General features: G+C 39.9%; 3 protein-coding genes across 3 annotated transcripts; 1 reads left to right on the forward strand and 2 right to left on the reverse strand.

Moving 5' to 3' along the window:
• Positions 1 to 5,320: 5,320 nt before the first annotated feature.
• LOC138617752 (uncharacterized) lies at positions 5,321 to 9,254 on the reverse strand. The gene is made up of 6 exons (XM_069693005.1): positions 9,081 to 9,254; positions 8,199 to 8,336; positions 7,322 to 7,530; positions 6,436 to 6,583; positions 6,119 to 6,241; positions 5,321 to 6,024 (listed from the first exon to the last, which is right to left on the reverse strand). The coding sequence occupies exons 2-6, from the start codon at positions 8,272 to 8,274 to the stop codon at positions 5,975 to 5,977; spliced, it is 606 nt and encodes a 201-aa protein (XP_069549106.1). The 5' UTR covers positions 8,275 to 8,336; positions 9,081 to 9,254; the 3' UTR covers positions 5,321 to 5,974.
• Positions 9,255 to 11,088: 1,834 nt separating this feature from the next.
• On the forward strand, positions 11,089 to 15,295 carry cd22 (cd22 molecule). The gene is made up of 7 exons (XM_069693006.1): positions 11,089 to 11,171; positions 12,573 to 12,917; positions 13,016 to 13,240; positions 13,563 to 13,850; positions 14,224 to 14,305; positions 14,421 to 14,454; positions 14,540 to 15,295. The coding sequence occupies exons 1-7, from the start codon at positions 11,135 to 11,137 to the stop codon at positions 14,573 to 14,575; spliced, it is 1,047 nt and encodes a 348-aa protein (XP_069549107.1). The 5' UTR covers positions 11,089 to 11,134; the 3' UTR covers positions 14,576 to 15,295.
• Positions 15,296 to 16,130: 835 nt separating this feature from the next.
• LOC138617804 (opioid-binding protein/cell adhesion molecule homolog) lies at positions 16,131 to 21,000 on the reverse strand. Its single transcript, XM_069693092.1, has 8 exons — positions 20,754 to 21,000; positions 20,503 to 20,645; positions 20,225 to 20,307; positions 19,811 to 20,016; positions 18,235 to 18,498; positions 17,634 to 17,945; positions 17,226 to 17,328; positions 16,131 to 16,827 (listed from the first exon to the last, which is right to left on the reverse strand). The coding sequence occupies exons 1-8, from the start codon at positions 20,806 to 20,808 to the stop codon at positions 16,764 to 16,766; spliced, it is 1,230 nt and encodes a 409-aa protein (XP_069549193.1). The 5' UTR covers positions 20,809 to 21,000; the 3' UTR covers positions 16,131 to 16,763.
• Between the last annotated feature and the right edge of the window lie 53 nt (positions 21,001 to 21,053).

Genomic DNA, 21,053 nt, shown 5'->3' on the forward strand with positions numbered 1-21,053 from the left:
AGCAGAGTGTGAATGTTCCAGGACACTGCCAGGTTAAAAGCGTGTCTTTTCTATTTTACCTGAGTAAGTATGACCCGCTCCTCCTCTTTATTTGGGATATAAACATTTGTGTGTGCACGTGTCCAATGTGAATGTGAGATGGCTGCTGGGTATCGGAGGCCAGTGGTGATGTTATACCATAAACATCAACGTACGTGTGTGTGTGTGCATAGCAGTCAAAGCCCTTTGTAAATTGTCAGGCTGCAGTGTTGAAGTGTATGTGTAGAGTTGTATACACACTTCTTACAGTTTTAATCTAACACTAATTATCTTCACATTAATCTTTTGACATTAAATCGGCTTCCTGTGATTTACCACGAAGTCTGTTTTGATACAACAGTAAGCCTTTGCACCATGTTTAAACAACATATCAAAGTAATAAAATCAGATTCATGTACTGCCTCTCTGCAAGACCAGAGGAGATAACAGTCAAGGAAATATCAAGAGTAAAAAACAGAGAATGATAAAATTAAATTTTGTCTCAATTCGGAGTGTGTTGTACAGTGGATTATTTCTCTCCTTTTTTCTTTTTATTTCTGCTCACATGCCATCGGCTCACTTTGTTGTTCTTCTGAGGCTGTCAGGTGTCCAGGTATCCCCCAGAGCTCCTCACCCTGCTGAGCACTGGGTTGGTCTGACGGTTGACAGGCGTTTTCCTTTGACTACACCTGGACAGGACGTAGAGATTTTTTATTGTTTCCTCAGGACTCCTAACTTTTGATTTCATTTTAACTGATTTAATGCCCACACAGATAAACAGGTGAACATTACATCTGGTAATTGCCATTATGTTTCTGAACATCCCATAATATAGGCTACTGCATGTTGGTGTATATCTGTGTAGATTTGCTGGTGTGACCCCTACATTCAATACATGTGTGCAGATATATGCGCGTGCGTTGGGTCACAGTGGTGATGTGACTATTTATACCTTCTTCTTTCACACACTGAAAAAAGCCGAGGCACGTAACAGTCTCTTAACAAATGATAAGCACAGAGAGAGACACTCAAACAGATAGTTCAAAGTGAGTGTGTGTGATTGTGTGTGTGTGTGTGTGTGTGTGTGTGTGTGTGTGTGTGTGTGTGTGTGTGTGTGTGTGTGTGTGTGTGTGTGTGAGTGATAATACAGTAATTTAACAGCAGATAGAAGAACAGTTGGTGACAACAGAGCAGAGAATAAGACAACATTTACAGCAGCTTATACACTCACGTTGTATTACTTTACTAATTTCTCCCATAAAGACTGTGATCAGGTGGGTTTTTTGTTAAAATTATAAATAAATACCTCAAACAGATTTTTTTTAAACTTTATTTATATTAATTCCAAAAGGGGAAAAAGTGAGGAGCTCTAAAACTTCTCTGTTTCTGTGTGTCTGTCTAAAGTACCTGCATCATTGGAAGTGAGGTTGAGTAAAGGTCACTTTGTTCCCTGACATTGTCTTTGATAGTTAGAGGACCTGGAGAGCATAAAGAGGACACACAGCAAATGTAGGATATGAGATGTTTCATATGTGCAAACATTGCTTTAGAAAATCACAATATTTAGTTCTGGCAGAGAGTTTTCCTCAGCAACACACCCTCTTGTCCACATTAATGAACTACAATGCAACATTAGTGTTTTACTATAAAGTATGATATAACCTATTGCTTTTCCTGAACCAGTGCGGGCAGGCAAACAAACTCCTGAGTGGAACGAAAGATTCAGCAGTGTTGTTTACTTCAATATAATCTGGCATTTCTGAATTTACCTATTTTTAAGGAAAGCTCTTTTAAACTTCAGAACAAGAAATTCAATATCAGTCTCCTTTTTGCTTGGAGGATTTAAAGAGCTGCTCTCCACCATGGATGTGGAAAAGTAGAGGTCACTTGTAGGGCAGTTAAAGTGATTCTAAAAGTTGTAGAACTGATCATCTGTTTCACTACAAGTAGGATCCTTTTTTTTTTTATCCTTTAACTTAATTTGTAAAAAGTTTAACAGTTGTTTCCTCAGGTAGGTTTGATGTGGCAAGTTAGATTGTTGGATTGACATTGTTAAAGGTCATCTTGAGAACACACACTGAACAATGTAGGTTATCATTGGACACACACACACACACACACACACACACACACACACACACACACACACACACACACACACACACACACACACACACACACACACACACACACACACACACACACACACACGCTCTCTGTTATGGTGGTATTTCAGGGTGTTTGTCCATAAACAGTAAAACTAAAGGTCCAAGAACAGGTTAGCTCACACAGCAGTGAGTAGAAGGAACTCAGTCAGTCAGCAGATAAAAATGTCTCCAACGACATCTGGAGAGATGTGACACAAATTAAACTTGCAGTTAAAGCAAATAAAGATAATGATATTCCCTCAAAACTACATTATAATGTACAACATGATTTGCATGGGGAAACAGTCATTGTTATAATCTAGTCACTTGCCGAGTCATATTTGGAAACTCAAGAATGTAGAGCTGTGCCAGTTTCTGATCACATGACAAGTGTTGTGTATTTAGACAGAGTTACAAGTTTGGTCTTTTCTTCCAGCCATAGCAAAGACCTGAGTCAGGAGCAAACATGACCTGGCTGACCCTGAAATACATCACATTATTTTCTCATTTCATGTTCTGTCATGGTAACACCAACGACTAACAGTTTTCATTGAGATTTGTAGAATACAAAGAAAAATCATGAAAGAGTGAACTGAGGAGTAGATGAGCAGCTGAATCAACACTTTGCTCCAAACCACCTCTATTGTATCAAATAAAAGACGAGGGAGAAATCTCTCCTGCTGTGTGTGTGTGTGTGTGTGTGTGTGTGTGTGTGTGTGTGTGTGTGTGTGTGTGTGTGTGTGTGTGTGTGTGTGTGTGTGTGTGTGTGTGTCTTCTCTCTCTGTCTGGCTGTCCGTGTTGCTCCATCAGGTGTCACAACACATAGTCAAAGAAGTGCAGACCACAGCCATAGTATTATATTGTGTAACGCTCTATTAATTGAATTCTGATATAAAATCCTAAAGATTGTGTGAGCAACTGTGTTTAGTAATATGAGCGGCAAAAAAAAACATTATTTCTTTGAATTTAGGGAGATGAGTAAGAACATTAAAACGTCTTTAATACTTTAAAGATGCTGTAAAGTAGAAATGAAAATGAGTTTTAAGTTCATCACACCGCAGACGTATGGGTTGTTAACTACCCATCCAAATTTGAATGAAAAAAAACAGACAAGTTTGTTAAATTAGGCTTTGAAATAGTGAGAAAATCATCAGTCATCTCTGCTCTGAGACTGAGGGGGCGTGTCCTGAAGGAGCTGAAGCTCCACCCACTCGCTGGAGGTGTGACAGTCCTGTGGCTGCAGTTCTTTTCCCCACTCAGCGGTCCGTCTGACATCCAACCTCTCTGTGACTTTATGCATGATGTCCCACTGGTACTCTGTCTCTGGTGGACGGAGCAGCCTGCTTTGGGAAAACAGAATAGAATCAGAATTTATTTGTCCAATGAGTGAAACATACAGATGCAATCCAGCTTGTCCCCCTGAGCTGTAACACAGGAGTCAAACTGGACACCAGAGACAGCAGACAGTGAGTCTCCAACTACTTCTAATGTACCTGCATTACAATAGTGGAGATAATAAGAGCGGAGGAGTTGATTTAGTTCTGTAACGACTGCAACATGAACAACGCTGCATCACATCACATGTTAATTCATTACATCACGTCAATTCAAACTTTGAACCTGCTCAGGTCGAGCCAACAGTCTTTCTCTTCCACTGATGTCCTCCTCCTCCTCCTCCTCCTCCTCCTGCTCTCTGCAGCCTCCTGCACATGTAGTCGGGCTTGTTTATCCGGACCGGTACCGGTACATGTAACCGAGAGGGTCGCTGATCGTAACGTTACACCGGAGTACAAAAACAACAACCCTCATTAATGTGAGGACAAGATCTCCTCTGGTCCATGTTCACCATCACCCCGACATGTAAAATACAGAGTTACATATATTATAGTTCCTTATCGGAGCTATATTGAGACGCATAAAACAATCCGCGGTTATCGGAGCATTTTCCTCTGAACTCGGCTACGAGCTCAATAGAAGCTACTTAGCACGTTAGCTCCCATTTCACCAAAATAAAGTTATTCTACACCGAGTAAAAGGAGAAGCGATGCGTCCGTGAACTCCGTCCGTCTCCGGTCCAAGTTGAAACTATCTGTCGTGAAATGGTCCCTGCAGACGTGGCTGTTGGTGTTAATCCTACGGTCTCCTTTAGCGAGGCTCTTCACGAAACCAATCCACCTCTTTTTTTCTTCCATTTAAACAGCGATGCAGTGCTGCTTTGGAGGTTCTTGCTTCCAGGAAAGATGAACTTGCGGGTGGAGGGAGACGTCCTGTAGCAGCTAGCTGATGTACAATAACAATCTGAGTAGCAGCTGAAGTCGAGTGGGATGACCTCTATGCAAATGAGCTCCAGGATTTTATAGCGTTTCACCTTGTGAGAGGAGGAGCCATGCAGAAGGTTATATAAACCAGCTGTGATCTGACGTAGATAGGTAGTTGTGACGTAGATAGGTTAGGTTTTAGCCCCGCCTAAAAAAAACCTGAGCTGAAGACAGATGAGAAACTGTTTCACGGTCTAACTCCACATTTCAGTGCGACAAACTTTAAAAGCTTTGCACATGCTTCCAGCAACTCATTTCACACGTATATAATGTACTGAGAAACAAATCTTGGAATTTGCTTTACAGCATCTTTAAGTAGATGATTTCGTAAACAGCATAAAGGCAGAAGGATAAAGGTCAACACCGTTAAAAGACTGGAGGTTTTGGTCAGGCATAGTACAAGCGGATATGTCATGTTTTCACCACCAGGGGGAAGCATAAGACATGTGGTCACACATGCCTCAGAGCTACATATTTTTCTTTGGTATGTACTCTCTGTCTTTCAGGTGCTGCTGTATAATATCATTAACACTTACACATACTGCATATTCAGAAAGTGTCTTCTTTCAGCCAGCCAGTTGAAGTAATTAATGTAACTCAAATATATGTGCATATAAACATAGACTGAATAATTGTTATGTCCTTGCAGGTATAATACACTTTTTTGAGTACCTTTTTGTGGACCTGAATACAACAAAAACCTACAAATGATTGAAAGTAGGTACAGTATATGATGACCTAATGATACATACTGATTAAATGTATAATTGAGTGACATCAAATAAGATTGCACAGTGATTCAAACAACATATCTAGAGGAAGGAAAACGACACAGCATTAAAGTTTACTCAGCTTTTGTTTTTACTTACATCACTTTAATTTGGTTGTAGGCTGCACACTTAGAGCAAGTGCCAATTTGCAAATGTATTTCATGCGCATGTGAGCAGACAGCAGGACAATAAGAAATTCTTAATGTAATGATATGAATATATAAACAAAATTTAAGGGAAAAATAGTGTGCATAAACAACAAACAACATAAACCAACAAATGACAACATAAATACATGTTGACATTTGGTGACTGTATAACCAAGAGCTACTTTAGCTTTGGACAATTTACTTAACAATGCAAATATGTACAAACACTTAGCGTGACATCAATGCGGCCTGTAACTCATTTCATTGGCTAAATCCAAAACAAAATTATACAATTGCAACATGTTCTGATGTTATTTTAGACTTTGTTATTTACAGTCGTTCTTTGGAGGTGAAACTAAGCGTCTTGTGGGCGTCACAGTAAGTCCTTCCCTCAAGTGGACAAACTGTGAAAGTGTAGTTACCTAACATTCAAACATTTTAGACATTATCCAGCTATCACGCCAGTCCGATTGGTTTAAAACTTAAAAATAGGAAAAGTTCAATCCTCTTCTGGACATAATTAATGCAGCAATATTATTATCTCTTACAAAGTGTTGTCGTCATGTCTTCTTTTAGTCTTTTGTTACTATTGTGGCCATGTCATCTTCTGTTTCCTTCCCCCCTGAAAGCACAGTTATCATGTATTACTGATCAGTTCTCTATATTCAGTGTATTAATTCTGTCTTTTTACACCAGTGAATTGAGACACTACTCACTGAAGCATTTCTGGAGGGTCTCAGATCTTTGCAGCATGGCAAATGATAAACCAAACACCAACAGGATGCCGAAGAAACCCCCGATGACACATCCAATGAGAATGGCACTGCTGGTGCCGTTATCTGAAGGACAGAGACGAGGTGAGGGCCTCCTTAAATGAATTAAACTAGCAACTTGTACAGTGAAAAGGCAGTTGTAGTATCATGTTGACAGGTGAGAACCACAAAAGTTGTGATTTTCAATTTCATTTTTGATTTTCGCAGCCAAATTCTAAAAAGACAATGTTAGGCAATGTAGGCAGTTATATTTTAATCACCATAAACATGCAGGACGGCAGCAGGTGCGTTGGGATTCTTAGGCTGCTGACAGATGACTCTTGTGCCGTTGTCAGAGAAAGAGGTTCCCCTGAGGGTCCACACAGCCACCGACTCTCCTCTCTTCATGTCACAGCTTCCATAGAGAGCCTGAGGAGAGAGTCACAGCCAGGAAAAGAGTTCAGCAGTGAAGAAAGGTGAGAAAGAGAGAGCGAGACAAAATAATAGAAGCATAATGTGAGCTGGGACAGGTTCCAGCGCCCTGTGAGTCTGCACATGAATGGTGGTCAATATGTCAGCGAAGGCATTAGCATTTGGCAGAGCAACAAGTGGACATTGGTCATAGATTTAAGATATTAAATATTGTCTTCATACTTTTACTGTCTTCATACTTTACTGAACAAAATTCTAATAAGACTCAGCCCTGGCTGATGTGGAAACATGAGTTTAAGAAATGACAAGTTTAGTTTCAATACTGCACGTCTGAGAAATGAAATGGGCAGAACTCCTGATCAAATCTAGTCTTGGATTTCTGGACCATCTTTAGTGATCAGCAAAACATTCAGTTCATACATGTGATACTTCTGTTAATCACCTGTACATTGGTATATGCCCTGTTTCCCCTTTTAGTTTACCGTTTGAGCTACTTTTAATTCCTCCTTTTGTTAATAACTTTGGTTTACCAATTACACCTGGCTTTATGTTGCCTCCTTCTTCCATCGGGTCATAACACTTGTTCTAAGCCATAAACAAAGCCAGAGCCCATAACCGTGCTTCAGGTCGCTGCTGGTTTAGCAGAAATATGATGCAAGATGGAAAAACTTCCAAGAGAAAGTAATGAGTAAGAAAACAACTGAATAAAAAGTCAGACGATGATCACCGCCTCACCTGGGGGATATCTTCCACAAAGCCCTGAGGGCAAGTGAGGCTGTAGTTGCCGTGGCTCCCGTAGAGGGTGAAGGTGAGGTTTGGAGATGCTTCAGGCACTCCACAGCGAAACACTGCAGATTCTCCCACCTCCACTGTGACATCAGCTGGACGTGTGCGGTAACTGAGAGCTGCAGGGTTCGAGGCTGAGGTGGTGGTGGTGTTTTGAGCTGGAGAAGGGAAAGGGTGGTGGTTGTATGTGTGAGAGATTGTGATAGGGAAGATGGAGTAAACGAAGGCAGAGAGAATAATTGAATAAAATCAAAACGCACAACATATACAATATACAGAATATATTCATAAATCACATATTCTGGTGAAAGATACTAAATAATTTCTCATTTGGTAGAACTGAAGTGGGATGCGGCTCATTATTAAAGAAAAGAAACAAACAAACTGTTTCATGGTCAGATAATTGTTGAGTTGTTGTTATATAAATAGCAAATATCCACCCACCCTTGTCGTATATTGTCAGTTCCAAACTGAATGCTACCTGAGACCTTAAGCAAAGTGACTCACTCTAACATTTGAATAATATAAAGACTGGAAAACAGGCTTCTCCCTGCATGATTTTCTTACAGGGCTGGGAAGATTGACAACAGATGAATGAGGAAGTTGTGATATAAAAATCCTTCAGTGCTAACATTATACTGAAAGTGTCTTTACAGACCTTTCTGCCTCCTGCAGTGATCCGTTTAACAATAATCATATAGTTCTCTATTCAAGCTAAGACTTCTCTATACACAACAACTTGTGGATGTCTTCAGTTTAGAATGTAATGTTTTCAAAGTAAATAAGTATTGGCTTTTATTTCGAAATCATGGATGTGGTTTGCTACCTGTGGAGGGTGTGCTCATTTGGAGCACAGCCAGAAACAACAAGAAGATATGTGAGTCCTTCCTCTTCTTCCTCATGTCTTCTTTGCTATTCTTCTCCACTCTAGCTCCAAACAGTGACTCTTATTCCATCAGTCAATCTGGAAAATTTGAACAACATAACTTTTTATACAACAATAAAGGAATTTAATAAACACAATAGTACACGAGATCTTGTGGGCAGCTAACCAGTCAAATTGTTATTTGATCTGAAGTGACATTACAGTGTGCAGCTGGTTTGTATGGTTGAACGGTCAGTGTTATAAGGGAGATAGCAAACTAAGAGAATTGAGAAAGCACTCTTGTAGCAAATAAATCAAAGCAACAATCAACTGGATGAGAGTATTTTGACCAAGCAGTTTAGCAGCTCTAAAATTATATGATTTTACAAATAGTTTAATTGTGAAAATGCTTATTTGGTTATAGAACATTTTACTGATTTAAGGTTTCAGACTTGTACGTCAGGAAGCATTGAAATTTACTCATATACAAGTCAAAATGTAACATTTCACATTTCAAGCTGGATACAACAGCAGTGTTATAAAAATAATACAAGTAAAACTGTATTGTATTTTATCCCCTCTATCATTATTTTTTATATAAAATTGCCTTTTGTGCAATAAGTATTATGTCACACTGTCATTTAGACAATTCAAATGCCTCTCACGCTTTCATATATAAATATAGCTCACTCAATTTGTTTGCTGAACTGTTTGTCTACTTTCTGTGAAATGCAGATTTTTCAAATGAAATGAGTATTTCAGTTCTTTGTCCACAAATATCAGTTTGTCTTATTTTTAAAATATGAGATTTAGCGTACAATGGAACTGATCTGTCATACAAACCACAAAATGAAGTAGAAATTCCCCAGCAGATCTGCAGGCAGTTCCCTTAATTGTAGACTATGATGGTTCTCCGTAGAAAATAACTCCTATTTATTGTTCAAATTAACTTCTCAGATGTCTCAGCTTATCAGAGCTGAACTGTCCAAGTGTCCCTAAACAATGAGGAGACTTTCTCTGCTCACTGCTCCCTCCCCTTCTGTCTTTCAGCATCCTCCCTCTCTGACCAGACAGGAAGTTCAGAACAAGGCACCTGAAGGAAAATGAACATTCTGTAAAGATTTATAAACAGGTTGAGCAGGTACGGCCTGAGCCCAAAATATCAGGTTGGAAAACATGTTGGCTATGTTTATGCTGCTCTATTCACACACACACACACACACACACACACACACACACACACACACACACACACACACACACACACACACACACACACACACACACACACACACACACACACACACACACACACACACACACACACACACACACACACACACATCTGTTCTCTTCCTCATTCATCCTCCTTTTTTATTTACTTTCCATCTGTCAATCTTTGAGAATGAGATTTTTATACTTGGGTCAAAAGATTTTACTTTCAAATAAGTTCCTTCTGTCTGAAGGAGCAATAGGTCGACCTGCTGCCTTCACAGCAGACTGAAGTTACATCTCTTTTTCATCAAGTACTTGCCCTTTTTATATGAATGCTCTGTGCTATTTGGTGTTTGTGTTTAGTATTAGAGATTGAGAGTTTGGCTTCTGCTTGATTGTAAGAGTATACTTATGATTGCAGCGCTGTGAGACTCTACTCAGGTGCTAAATGCGAACAACAACATGCTAACATGCTCGCAATAACAATGCTGACACACTGATGTGCAACTTTGCAAAAACTATGTCGGACTCCGTAGTTTTCTCTGGACCCCTTCCTACCCGGACCAGTGATGATACGTTTAGCCGTACGTCTTCACTTCACCGCTGGTTGTCGAGGTGGTGTCCCACTAACAATGTGGGCTTCATTGACGATTGGAATACTTTCTGGGGAAAACCTGGTCTGATCCGGAGAGACGGCATCCATCCTACTTTGGATGGTGCAGCTCTTCTTTCTAGAAACATGGCCATGTCTCTTAACAGCCCTAAAACCTGACATCCCAGGGTTGAGGCCAGGACATCTGTCACTCACCCAAAAGGCTGCATCAAGAGTACTGACGGGATTTCGCAAGAGAGATCATATTTCTCCAGTTTTAGCTTCTCTTCACTGGCTTCCTGTGAAATCAAGAATAGAATTTAAAATTCTCTTGATGACTTACAAAGCTCTACATGACCAGGCTCCATCATATCTTAGAGATCTTATAGAACCATATAATCCTAGCAGAGCACTTCTCTCTCAGTACGCTGGTCTGCTTGTGGTTCCTCGAGTTTACAGAAGTAGAATGGGAGGCGGAGCCTTCAGTTTTCAGGCTCCTCTCCTGTGGAACCAGCTCCCAGTTTGTGTTGGAGGGGCAGAAACCCTCTCTAGCTTTAAGATTAGACTCAAAACGTTCCTTTTTGATAAAGCCTATAGTTAGGGCTGGCTCAGGTAGACCTGAACCAACCCTTAATCATGCTGTTATAGGCCGAGGCTGCTGGGCGACCTCGTTACACGGAAGCAGGCCAGCAAAGATGATCATGATGAAACGCCAACCACAAGTTCCCCATTAACTATGCATGCTTTTCCTGCTAGTTTAACAAACTACTGAGTTGCCAAATATTTGCTTATTTTTTTTTTATCTTTAAATTTTCGGCTCTTGTAAAACATCAGGTTATTGTGCTGACTCATCATGGGCCCCTGATCCCTCCCATCAACACACAGATGTAAATATTGGTATGCTCGTGTCAGAGCTTTAGTTTTCACTCGTCCTGAACATTTTGCAGAAGTGTGCACCGGTGGTCTGGTTTGTGAATTCCCCCCACTGAGCCATACTGTCCGCTCTCACATCCACTTTTGAACTATTAAGTCTGATCCAGAGTTCACAAAGCTTCCTTGAAAGTTTGAGTTTTGTGTTGATGTGGAGAAGATGATCGCAGTGCTGCTGCTCCTGATAATGAAGCAAGGTAAGGAGAAATTATTTTCTAATTTATGTTTTGAGATAAAATGCAAGATTGTGTTCGAACATTCTTTCTCTTAAATAAATTAAATGAACTCATCTGGGATAGTTTTATAGATGTCTAGTCATTATCAGTTTTATTCATATTGCAGAGTGAAATACTGTCCAAAATTAAATGAGATAAATGAGTTGGAGTATAATTTTATTTTGACGAGGTACTTTCCAGAAATTCAAATTTTTGCTACACAGACAACTTTTTTTTTCAAAGTTTCAGTTTTGTAATTTGAACCTCTGAGTTGCAAGAAAACAAAATGGTTGACATGCTCATCGGGGCTGAGCCATCCTCAATCACTGCATCTGCATTTTTGTGATTTGCAAATCAACACTGAGTGGTTGTTGGTTGTTGGGAATTTCTGCCCTGAGTTATGATTCAAAGGCTGCATATAGTACCAGTATTTGGTGAGTGGAGCTTGTTCGGGCGAATAAAGCGTTATGAAAAAATATTGATTATATTATATTATAATAAAACATTGGATTGCCAATCAGGAAGCAAGGGTTTGAAACTAGGTCTTCCCAAGATAGTGTACAGGCTAACCATAACCCAGGCAATGTAAGGTAATTCTGTGAAATAGTAGACATTTATTTAAAATTTAAAGTCACACATCCAGAATGTTTTTATCAACACATTGCGTACATGGAGCTGCATCTGCTGCTGTAGGCCCTGCTCACTTTTTTACTCAAGAATGACAAAACTGTTGACTAAAGGTTCGCTGAACCATGTCTGTAAATTATGAATGAGAAGGGTTTTTAATTTCAATTGAATTTGCCCACAAATTATGTAAAAATATAACCAGGAGTGACATTTTTGGATAAAACACTATAGCAATACCAGACAATCCCAAAATTGTGTCAAGAATGAGTTTCAGAGTCAATATGTCAATATAAAATTTTGGTATGTGTACACATCCAGGGAGTTGCCCTAAAGGCTTTGGTTCCACGTTTAGCTCACAGTGACAAGTCTTGTGTTGCTACACATATGACAATTTTATATCTAGATCTTCTGAAGACAAAAGAGGGAAACGTGAAAAGGAGGCATTCACTTTCTTATTAGATGCAGCCAATCATGTCACATTACATTATCTGACTGGTTCAAATTCAACTGGAAGATAGTCTTTTGTCTGTGTTTGGTGAAGTGAACCGGGGTGCTTCCCTCAGGTGGGTGTAACTTCAGGTCTGACTTGTGTGATGATGATTGGATTGGGTCGACGTGGCTTCGGGTCTGAGTTGTGCAGGCGTGCTTGGACGCCTTTATAATTGCTTGCAATTCTAGTTCTTCTTTGAATTCTGCTTATAAATCAGTAAATCTAATGAAATGCATTACATGATATGTTTCATGTTCTGTTAACAGGAGCTGTAAGTACTGTTTGGTACGTGACTTTTGAAAACCCAAATCCTTGTGCTGTGAAGGGATCCTCGGTGGAGTTCAGGTGCTCATACAACTACCCGGATGAGGAAACTGTTCAACAAACCTTGTGGTCCAAAGGAGATTTAAAAGATGGCAACTGGATACGTGATAAGCTTTCGGTCCTCCCCTCATATAAAAATCGCACTAGATATCTCGGTGACCAGCAACACAACTGCAGCCTGGCACTTCATGACCTGCAGTACAATGACTCTGGATATTACTACTTCAGTTTCGACACGGACAGGTACGGACGGCGTAGTAAAAGATCCGTGTATCTGTCAGTCACAGGTAAAGTGATTCTATATTGAATGTTACTCTTTAGGTTTGATGTTTGCAGCTTTCTTAACATTACAGTCTTTGTGTATCTTTAACTGACTGATGTACAGAGCTGAGAGTCAGAGTGAACCCACGGAGAGTGAGAGCCGGAGACACTGTGACTCTTGAATGTAGGACTTCCTGTGAACTTTCCAGCACAGTTTGGCTCAAAGATGGACGTCATCCAGTGACAAAACCAGCGTTCCAGGCTCAGGAAGAGGATGCTGGGAACTATTCATGCGCTGTTAAAGGACAGGAGTCAGTGCAATCAGAGCCTGTGGCTCTGGATGTTTGGTGTAAGTATGCTGATGATGATGAATGATCGTAGATGCAGCTTTACAGGCTGCAGCGTTACTGATAAAGAGTTTGACTGGAACGAGTCTTTCTTAAGGTAAGTCTCACTTCTTACTGAAGTGTTTTGTTCTCTTCAAAGTAGCTCTTCAGCATTGTGTATGCTAAGCTAAGATAGCCTGCTGCTACTAGTAGCTTTGTATGAATCATATTTCCTGAAATGTTATATATATATATATATATATATATATATATATTTTTTTAAATGGTCAGAAATGCAGTCAATAATGTAATGTATACTTCAGTGACTGTTTTTTTTTAATACAGATTTTCCATTGAATGTGTCTGTCGAAGTGAGTCCTGTCGGCCTCCTGACGGTGGGCAGCAGTGTGACTCTGACCTGCAACAGCACCGTCGACCTTGCAGCCGACGACTACACCTGGTACAGGGAGGCTGTCTCCAGCTCCAGCTCCCTGCTCCAGGTGGGCTCAGGACGGGTGCTGTCTCTTCCCTCTGTCGAGGTGTCCCACACTGGACTCTACTTCTGCAAGGCCAGGAACCGTCTAAGAGGAAACAGCTCAGCTAAGGTGCTGCTGACTGTGGAAAAAGCAGACAGTAAGTATGCCAAAAAAAAGCTACAGCGTACATATAATAACCTGGATGATTTATAACTCACACAACTAGAATTATTGTTTTACTGTTGCAAATAGTCTGATTAAAAATGATTTAAGAGGTGACTTTCACAACAACTAGAATTTTATTCATTAAGTGGGCAAATAAAAATCTGTATTTTAGTCCAAAACTTATTTTTAATATTGTTTAGAAAATACAAGAACTATTAACATTAAACAGCAACTGAATTTGAATATAAAAAAATTATACAGTGTAACAGCAGAACATTTCTAACTACAGTTGTACAAGTATATTTGTGCATTAGAGGAACGTCTGAGATCCTGTTGGGTTTATTTCTCACACTGTTTTCTACTAGTGAACCGTTTCATCCTCTTGGTTGGTATGGGAGTCAAAGGGATTATTTTGCTGTTGCTTCCAGTGGTTATTTTCTGCGCTTGGTAAGTTAAGTTATACAAAGCACTCTTAATTTTGCAGTAGTTGGCTCAGATTCATTTTATACCATGAAATGTTGCAGAGTTCGGTATGCAAACTTCTCTTATTTCATTGTTAAAGGAGGCGGTGGCGTAATTCTGCTGCAGACAGAGAGGTGAGGAGGATGACCCATTTCTGTACTTTGAAAAAAATAACAATAGTCTCTCACAAATGTCTAATGTTAGTCTGTTATGTTTCAGAAGCACAGCCATGTTTATGAAAACATCAGACGCTGAACCACCAATGAGTTAAAACAACTGCAAAAAAGGCAGGGTTATGAAGAAGGAGCAAAGCGAGAGGAGCCGGATGACCTTTTATTACAATAGACAGATGACTTGGCGCATGGGTGCCAAGAATGTGTGTGGCGTGGCCTGTGTGCTGCCTGGAGCTCCACTGAGCTCAATGAAAACCAGCTGGAGTTGAGCCACATGTTTGCCAGTGTTAAAGCTCATTCCTTCTCATGGCTCTCTGTTACACTGGAGACAGAGTGGTCGGGGGCGGTAAGAAAACATGACTGATGTTTATTGCTTTGATTAAATATCTATAGCCTGGAGGGATGCTGGTCTGAAACCAGTTATTTCCAGTGGTGTGAATGCTTCTCTGCTGGCGGATCAACTGTCTTCAGGATCATTGCTGTTGAAGTGGGACATGCTGCCCCCTGGAGTTTAAGCTACACATGTACGCCCTGCTCTGGTAAACTTGTAAAGCCTTTGTCCACCAACTTATTAGAATTACTTACATTATTAATCTTCAAGTGTGGCCTTTTCTATGGCTGTTTAAGATTTATTTTATGCTATTGAGTGTTGTTATGGTAACAGAAACAGCACTGAAAGCTTGAATAAATGCAGGCTGCTGTAAGTGATGTATAATTTTTTTTTTGTAAGGGATATTGCCAAGATTTTTTTTAGCAAACTACTACCCTGATAATTGTTTCTATTGTTTCTATGTTATACATATTTTGGTATGCAATAAACTCAATCTTTCTAAATGAAGCTTATTTTGAACAGTTGTTGCAAAAAGATTTTCATTGCATCTTCACCCCTTCTTTCCTTTGCTAAAACCTCTCATAGAATAAATGTCAAATTATGAGTTTTAATGAAATTATTAGTTTTAGTGAGCAGGGTGGCATCTCTAGCATTAGGATATGTGCATCAATAATTATCCAGAGAAACGCTAAAATTATACAGGAAATGCAACTTGAACTGATCTGCACATGTGCAAAACCCTCTCTCTAAATATAAAATTAATGAAGCACTGCATTTAATCAGTGTTTAAAAATAGTGGATGTGTGCACCTCTTTAATCGCACTTTAATATGGAAAATCAGACAAAAGATAAGTCGTAAAAATAGACTAACAACATGAAGAGTTGATATCCAGTAAACAAGTGATCCTGGTGTCACTGTCCTCCTGGTTTTCATCCTTCCCAACTCCTCCTCCTGTTCTGGTCAGTGTCAGTTTCGAGCCTTATCGCTCCGAAGAGTTTACTCAAAAACACACAAACAGGATTCAAACAGCACTTAATTAGATCATTATGACATTATTTTGTCATCGTCATAATTCTCATCATCATCATCACTTACAGGCTTTATACAGTGCTTGGTGCACTTGAAGCTGTGTTGTTCAGGTCTAGTAAGAGTATCAGTGCTACAGGAACAACTCCGGATGTCGTCTGTGGTCTTCACATGCGATGAACCGTGGAAGATGTATTCAAATTCACATCTGTTGCTGCAACACTTCAACCAATTATAGCATAAAAAACTGAAATTTTTCTTTATTTAAACGGGATGACACAATTTTTATGTTCTTTTATTGTTGTAAGAAATAGTTTTTATTTTTCTTGTTCGATTCCCAACAGCAGTATTTAGCTTTTCCCACAGAGCAAATGTACTTAAACAAAAGGAACAAGTTATCAGCTACATGCCAACAGAATGAAAAAAAAAAGTCTGTTTTTGTTTCACTTCTATGTATTTTAAAACTAAACGGTAACTCTGTCAATACCTGAGTTCATCTTGGCTCAGCTCAGTGCTTTGAAATCTGGAAAGTTGGGATTCAGTGTTGCATCCTGCTTTCTTGAATGTAAACTGATGTTTGATCTTCAATTTTTCACAACTGGTGTGAATTGGTTAAACAGTCTTGAAGATTTCTTCTTTTCTGTGCATTTCAGTCACTGTTTAAAGCAGGCATGATGGCAGGATGAAGAGCTCAGTAATTTCAAGACTTGTGTGATGCGGGCTTACTGGACAACAACATGTGTTAACGTAGCCACACAAGAATGATAGAAGACTGAGGAAAAAAATAGGGTGGCCAAGTCGTCCAATCATGAGTTATTAAATACATGTCATTTGAAAAATGATGTTTTTGGTGGGTGTAAAGTGTTATGGATGTGACTTTATACAGAGTTAAGACAGAGTCTCTCAGAGCCTTTAAGGTTCTCTAGCAGTTGTCTCAGTGAGAGCATACGACTGGTTGCTGGATGAATTCCGGTTCCTGAACACACACACAAAAAAACCAAAACGTAAATCCTTGAAAGTTAATTTAATTCAATTCTCTTATTACTTTTCTTGAAATATAATCACATATATATTAATGCATGAAACCAGACACTGTGGACATTACCCCAACCTTTTAAGAGCAAATTATACTCCTTGGATGATTTAAATAGTCAGAGCAGCATCCAATGAATCCACACATTGTCTGTGATATTTTATTATTTGCAATGCTAGTTAAAAGCACTGAAGCAATGACTTTTTTTTAATGAGTATTTTAACTTACACTGTGCACCAGTATGACTTTAGCAACTTTGATGATACATGAAGCAGAAACGCTGACAGCAGAAAAAGAAATGTGATAGCAGTGGCTGATTGTGAGAGAAACAAAGACCTCACCTTGTCATGAGACAGGCTATTATGGCTATAATAGCCAATATGATTCCAATGGTGACTCCGATGAGCACCGCTCTGCTTCCTGTGGAGTCCGACGGGGTCTCTGCTGACAAATAGTGAGGTAGTGTTAATATGTGCAAAATAGATTATTGAACCTTTTTTGGTTTTACTTGATACTTGACAGTGGGGAGACAGACAGTGAATGTAAGGAGAGGAAAATATGACATGCAGCGAAAGGCCTCACGCAAGGACTAAACCCACAGTGCTGCAGTTACGTTTGTCTTGAATACACCATAAATTGTTCTTTTGTGATTTGGTTGCAAAGGATACTCAGATTTGTAACAGAAGATAAAGTCAAAGTCAACGTTTACACAATGTCCAATATGAATGCCAGACTATTTATGTACCTACCTCCGGAGCCTCTGAGGGTAACGCTGTAAATCTGGGATCCATGTCTGTTGTGTGCCACACAGCAGTGCTGCCCATATTCCTCAGCGGTGATGTTGGCACCGCTGAACGTCAGGCCTCTTCCTGTCGACGCGGCCACAATTTGTCTTCCTCGATAAAAGCTTCTGTCGGCTGTAGGCAGACATGCTGCATCCTGGTACCACGTGTACGTGTGCACAGGTGGGTTAGCGTCACTGCTGCAGGTCAGGGTCACAGGCAGCTCGTCCTGTAGCTCTGCAGCAGGCCAGACTGAGACAGCTGTGTTTCGAGGAGGGTCTAACCAGGAAGTGCAACAAAGATCAGCCTTCAAGCCTTGTGAGTCTGTCAAAACTCTAATTGTAACCCGATTATCAGCTTTTAACCCAGTTAATAAACTGTGAAGGGAAGTTTCTTCATCCAGTGAAGACTCTCTTGAAAAACTCTGTGTTTAAATGCTTTATCAGCTGCACTTTGCTGAACTTATTCTAAAGTTTCCCTCTGCTTTTTGGAGTATACTAGAACAAATGGATTAATAAATGAGTGGATATTAACATATCTTGAAGACTGTAGATTTGTATATGCTTACATTGTACATCAGCGTCCAGGAGTGTTGAGTTCTGCACTTCATCTCCAGTCTGTATCTGACAGTAGTAGCTGCCAGATTCACCAGATGTTACTTCACTGATATTCCACACCTGTCCATGGTGTTTGAGGCTCGGGCTCGTGCTCTTGTACCATCTGAACCGGGCCTGCGGACCGGCTGCAGGACTGCAGCAGGCCAACCGTAGGGCTGCACCCTCAGTGATGTCTCTGGACGGATGACTCAACACGGTGACTGCACTGGAGGAGTCTGGAGAACACAAGAGTTTGGAAAGAGGAGAATTACATGTTAAATTTCTACTTTAGATATTCATTTTGACAAAATTCACCATTTGAAGTAAATATTTGTCTATATGACAGCAGGGAAAAATCATATACTAAGGACTTGGCTACAAATACTGAGATCATTTTAAGTTCAGGAATTTGTAGGTTAAGAGTTTGCATAAAACTCTCTTTTTGAGGCCAAGGCTCCTAAACCCTCTCCACATTTCTAATATGTTATCCACATTTATTTTACCTGTTGCATTTTGTACTGTATCTAAATATAGATTGTGTTTCTCTGTGATGGTCTAAATTAAGCTATTTATTTTTCATCTACCCAACAAGAAATAAATTCTGGTAGGAAAATTGTTAAATGGTTATATTTAGTAATTTCTTTATCTTTGACTAAGAAATAATAACATTTAAGGATTCTGGACCTAAAAATTACATTTTAAAAATAGTACCGTCCCACCAGCAGTAATAACAAAGTGACTAGTTGACCACAAAATAGTAAATTCTGGCAAATTCTTTCACTGGTCTAACAGTAGTTAGTCTTATTGTTTATTTTTTGCGAGTAACACCTTCAAATTGTGTTCTGATTTGCTCGGCCTATGTCTCACCGTTTACTGTTCAGCTTTTTTGTGCTAATTTATTTGTTTTATCAGCCCTACTGGTTACCAGGATTTATTGGGGTCTTGTGAATTACGGGATGACACAGTTTAGAAACAGGGGAAAACACAAGAAAACAACAAGAGAATGACTGAACAGATGTTTCTCAATAATTATTGTTATTATTATTTAGGAATATCTTTGTGGTAGAACAATGCCACTTCCCACACTAATAAAAGTCTAGACACACAACATGACTCAACTTTTTAATCCCTTAAAATGGTCTAAATCCCATTTTTAAAGAGCAGTTACAGTTTGTCCTCACGTTGAACTGTGAGAGTAATTTGACTGCAGTTTGATTTAATCTGAAAAAATGTAACCGTAAAGAATAGTTTTATGCAAGGTCATGTATGAGCAGTCTGTGGTCAGTTCCGGTTCTGCTTCTCCTAAATAGCACAAGATGTCAAAGCAAAGGTTACACAAAGGAAGTGGTTACGGGTGCTGAAAGACCAGAAATTTTCTTAGTTTTCAGGTTTTTAGACAATAATACCAATTGCACAAACAGTGTTGTATTTTTATAACTGAGAATTTACATCCACAAAAATATCTCCATTCATGCAAGAAGACAGTCAGAGAGACATTTAAAGAAGAGTCTCATAAGAGACAGGTGGGATTTAGATTTTAATTCTCACCTGCCACCATGAGCTGTATGCCGCTCTGCTCTGGCATCTTGTCTGTCGGATGGCTGGTGATGACGTAGAACACGTAGGTTCCACTGTCCGACCGTCTCAGATCAGAAATCCTCAGAGAACAGTTCTTGGTTCCTGGCTGTCCCAGGTACTGCACCCTGTTCTGGTAGGTTAGATCTCCGAAGATGTGAGCGCTGTGGAACACGTATCTGACGCAGACAGATGGACAAAGACTTAAATACTAAACTCTGCTTTACGTTCTGGTCTTGTGTGTGTGTGTGTGTGTGTGTGTGTGTGTGTGTGTGTGTGTGTGTGTGTGTGTGTGTGTGTGTGTGTGTGTGTGTGTGTGTGTGTGTGTGTGTGTGTGTGTGTGTGTGTGTGTGTGTGTGTGTGAGTGTGTGTTTCTGTGTCTTATACCTTGGTGTAATACACCGGCTGTCTTCGAGACACCACATCTCAGACAGAACTTTGAACGCCTGTCCTTCTTCACTTCTTCCACCCTAACAGAAGACAACAAAGAATGTTGGTAGCTTGACTCTAGATGTTCAAACCACAACAAAAACATTGCATGCAAGCTTGGATTAATAGTTTTGATTGTGATTGCAGATTTTTGCAGGGGCAGAAAGAGTCTTACGATTAAAGACAAGCTGCAGGATATATTGTAACAGTCAACAATGCCTTCTTTATTAGCCTACCTGAGCAGTGGGTCGCCCCCCTCCCCTGGTTTCATTGGAGCTCTGGGGGTAGTCATAGGAACAGGGGAGAACTACTGAAGAACCAATCACAGCACAGATGGGACTGGAGGGGAGATGGACTGACCAATCACCAGCAAGAATACCTGGTGAGAGAGGATGAGTGCCCTACTGAGAACAGGTTACTACATTAAAACCATTTAAAACTTGATGTTTAATTACCTTGTGTACACCATGAATGCTGCTGTACTCACCGGTCAGAGAGAACATGAGCAGCAGCCAGCAGGTGTGTGCCAGGCCTTCACCCATTTTCTTATAGTCCTGCTGTCTGTTTTTGTTGTAGCCTTCTGACCTTTTAACCTAAATTATCTGCTCCCCTTCCTTTGCTTCACCTGTCCTCCTCCTCTCAGGCTTTGATGCGGTCCTTATTTTGTCTCTCCTGTGATGTTTGTGTGTCTCTTTCTCCTCAGCAAACACTTTTAAGTCAGATTGTTCAGCTTCCCTTTCTGACAACAAGGAACTAGGGCTATGACTGGGTTTTCATATCAGTAAAG

This window comes from Brachyistius frenatus, unplaced genomic scaffold (genome assembly GCF_029030835.1).
Source record: "Brachyistius frenatus isolate BFR_SWC_R1_liver_20210118 unplaced genomic scaffold, ASM2903083v1 Contig_14, whole genome shotgun sequence".
In the NCBI taxonomy this organism is placed as follows: domain Eukaryota; kingdom Metazoa; phylum Chordata; class Actinopteri; family Embiotocidae; genus Brachyistius; species Brachyistius frenatus.

Excerpts from the sequence above, each read along its gene's own strand:
- LOC138617804 (XM_069693092.1), bottom strand. The coding sequence starts at position 20,808 with ATGGGTGAAGGCCTGGCACACACCTGCTGGCTGCTGCTCATGTTCTCT. Across the intron at positions 20,017-20,224 it reads AGCCGGTGTATTACACCAAG|ATACGTGTTCCACAGCGCTC; the intron begins GTATAAGACACA and ends TGTCTGCGTCAG. Across the intron at positions 17,946-18,234 it reads CCTGGACGCTGATGTACAAT|ACCCTCCTCGAAACACAGCT; the intron begins GTAAGCATATAC and ends CTTCCTGGTTAG.
- LOC138617752 (XM_069693005.1), bottom strand. The coding sequence starts at position 8,274 with ATGAGGAAGAAGAGGAAGGACTCACATATCTTCTTGTTGTTTCTGGCT. Across the intron at positions 7,531-8,198 it reads AATGAGCACACCCTCCACAG|CTCAAAACACCACCACCACC; the intron begins GTAGCAAACCAC and ends TCCCTTCTCCAG. Across the intron at positions 6,584-7,321 it reads TTGTGGAAGATATCCCCCAG|GCTCTCTATGGAAGCTGTGA; the intron begins GTGAGGCGGTGA and ends CTCTCTCCTCAG.
- cd22 (XM_069693006.1), top strand. The coding sequence starts at position 11,135 with ATGATCGCAGTGCTGCTGCTCCTGATAATGAAGCAAG. Across the intron at positions 11,172-12,572 it reads GCTCCTGATAATGAAGCAAG|GAGCTGTAAGTACTGTTTGG; the intron begins GTAAGGAGAAAT and ends TTCTGTTAACAG. Across the intron at positions 14,306-14,420 it reads GTGGTTATTTTCTGCGCTTG|GAGGCGGTGGCGTAATTCTG; the intron begins GTAAGTTAAGTT and ends TCATTGTTAAAG.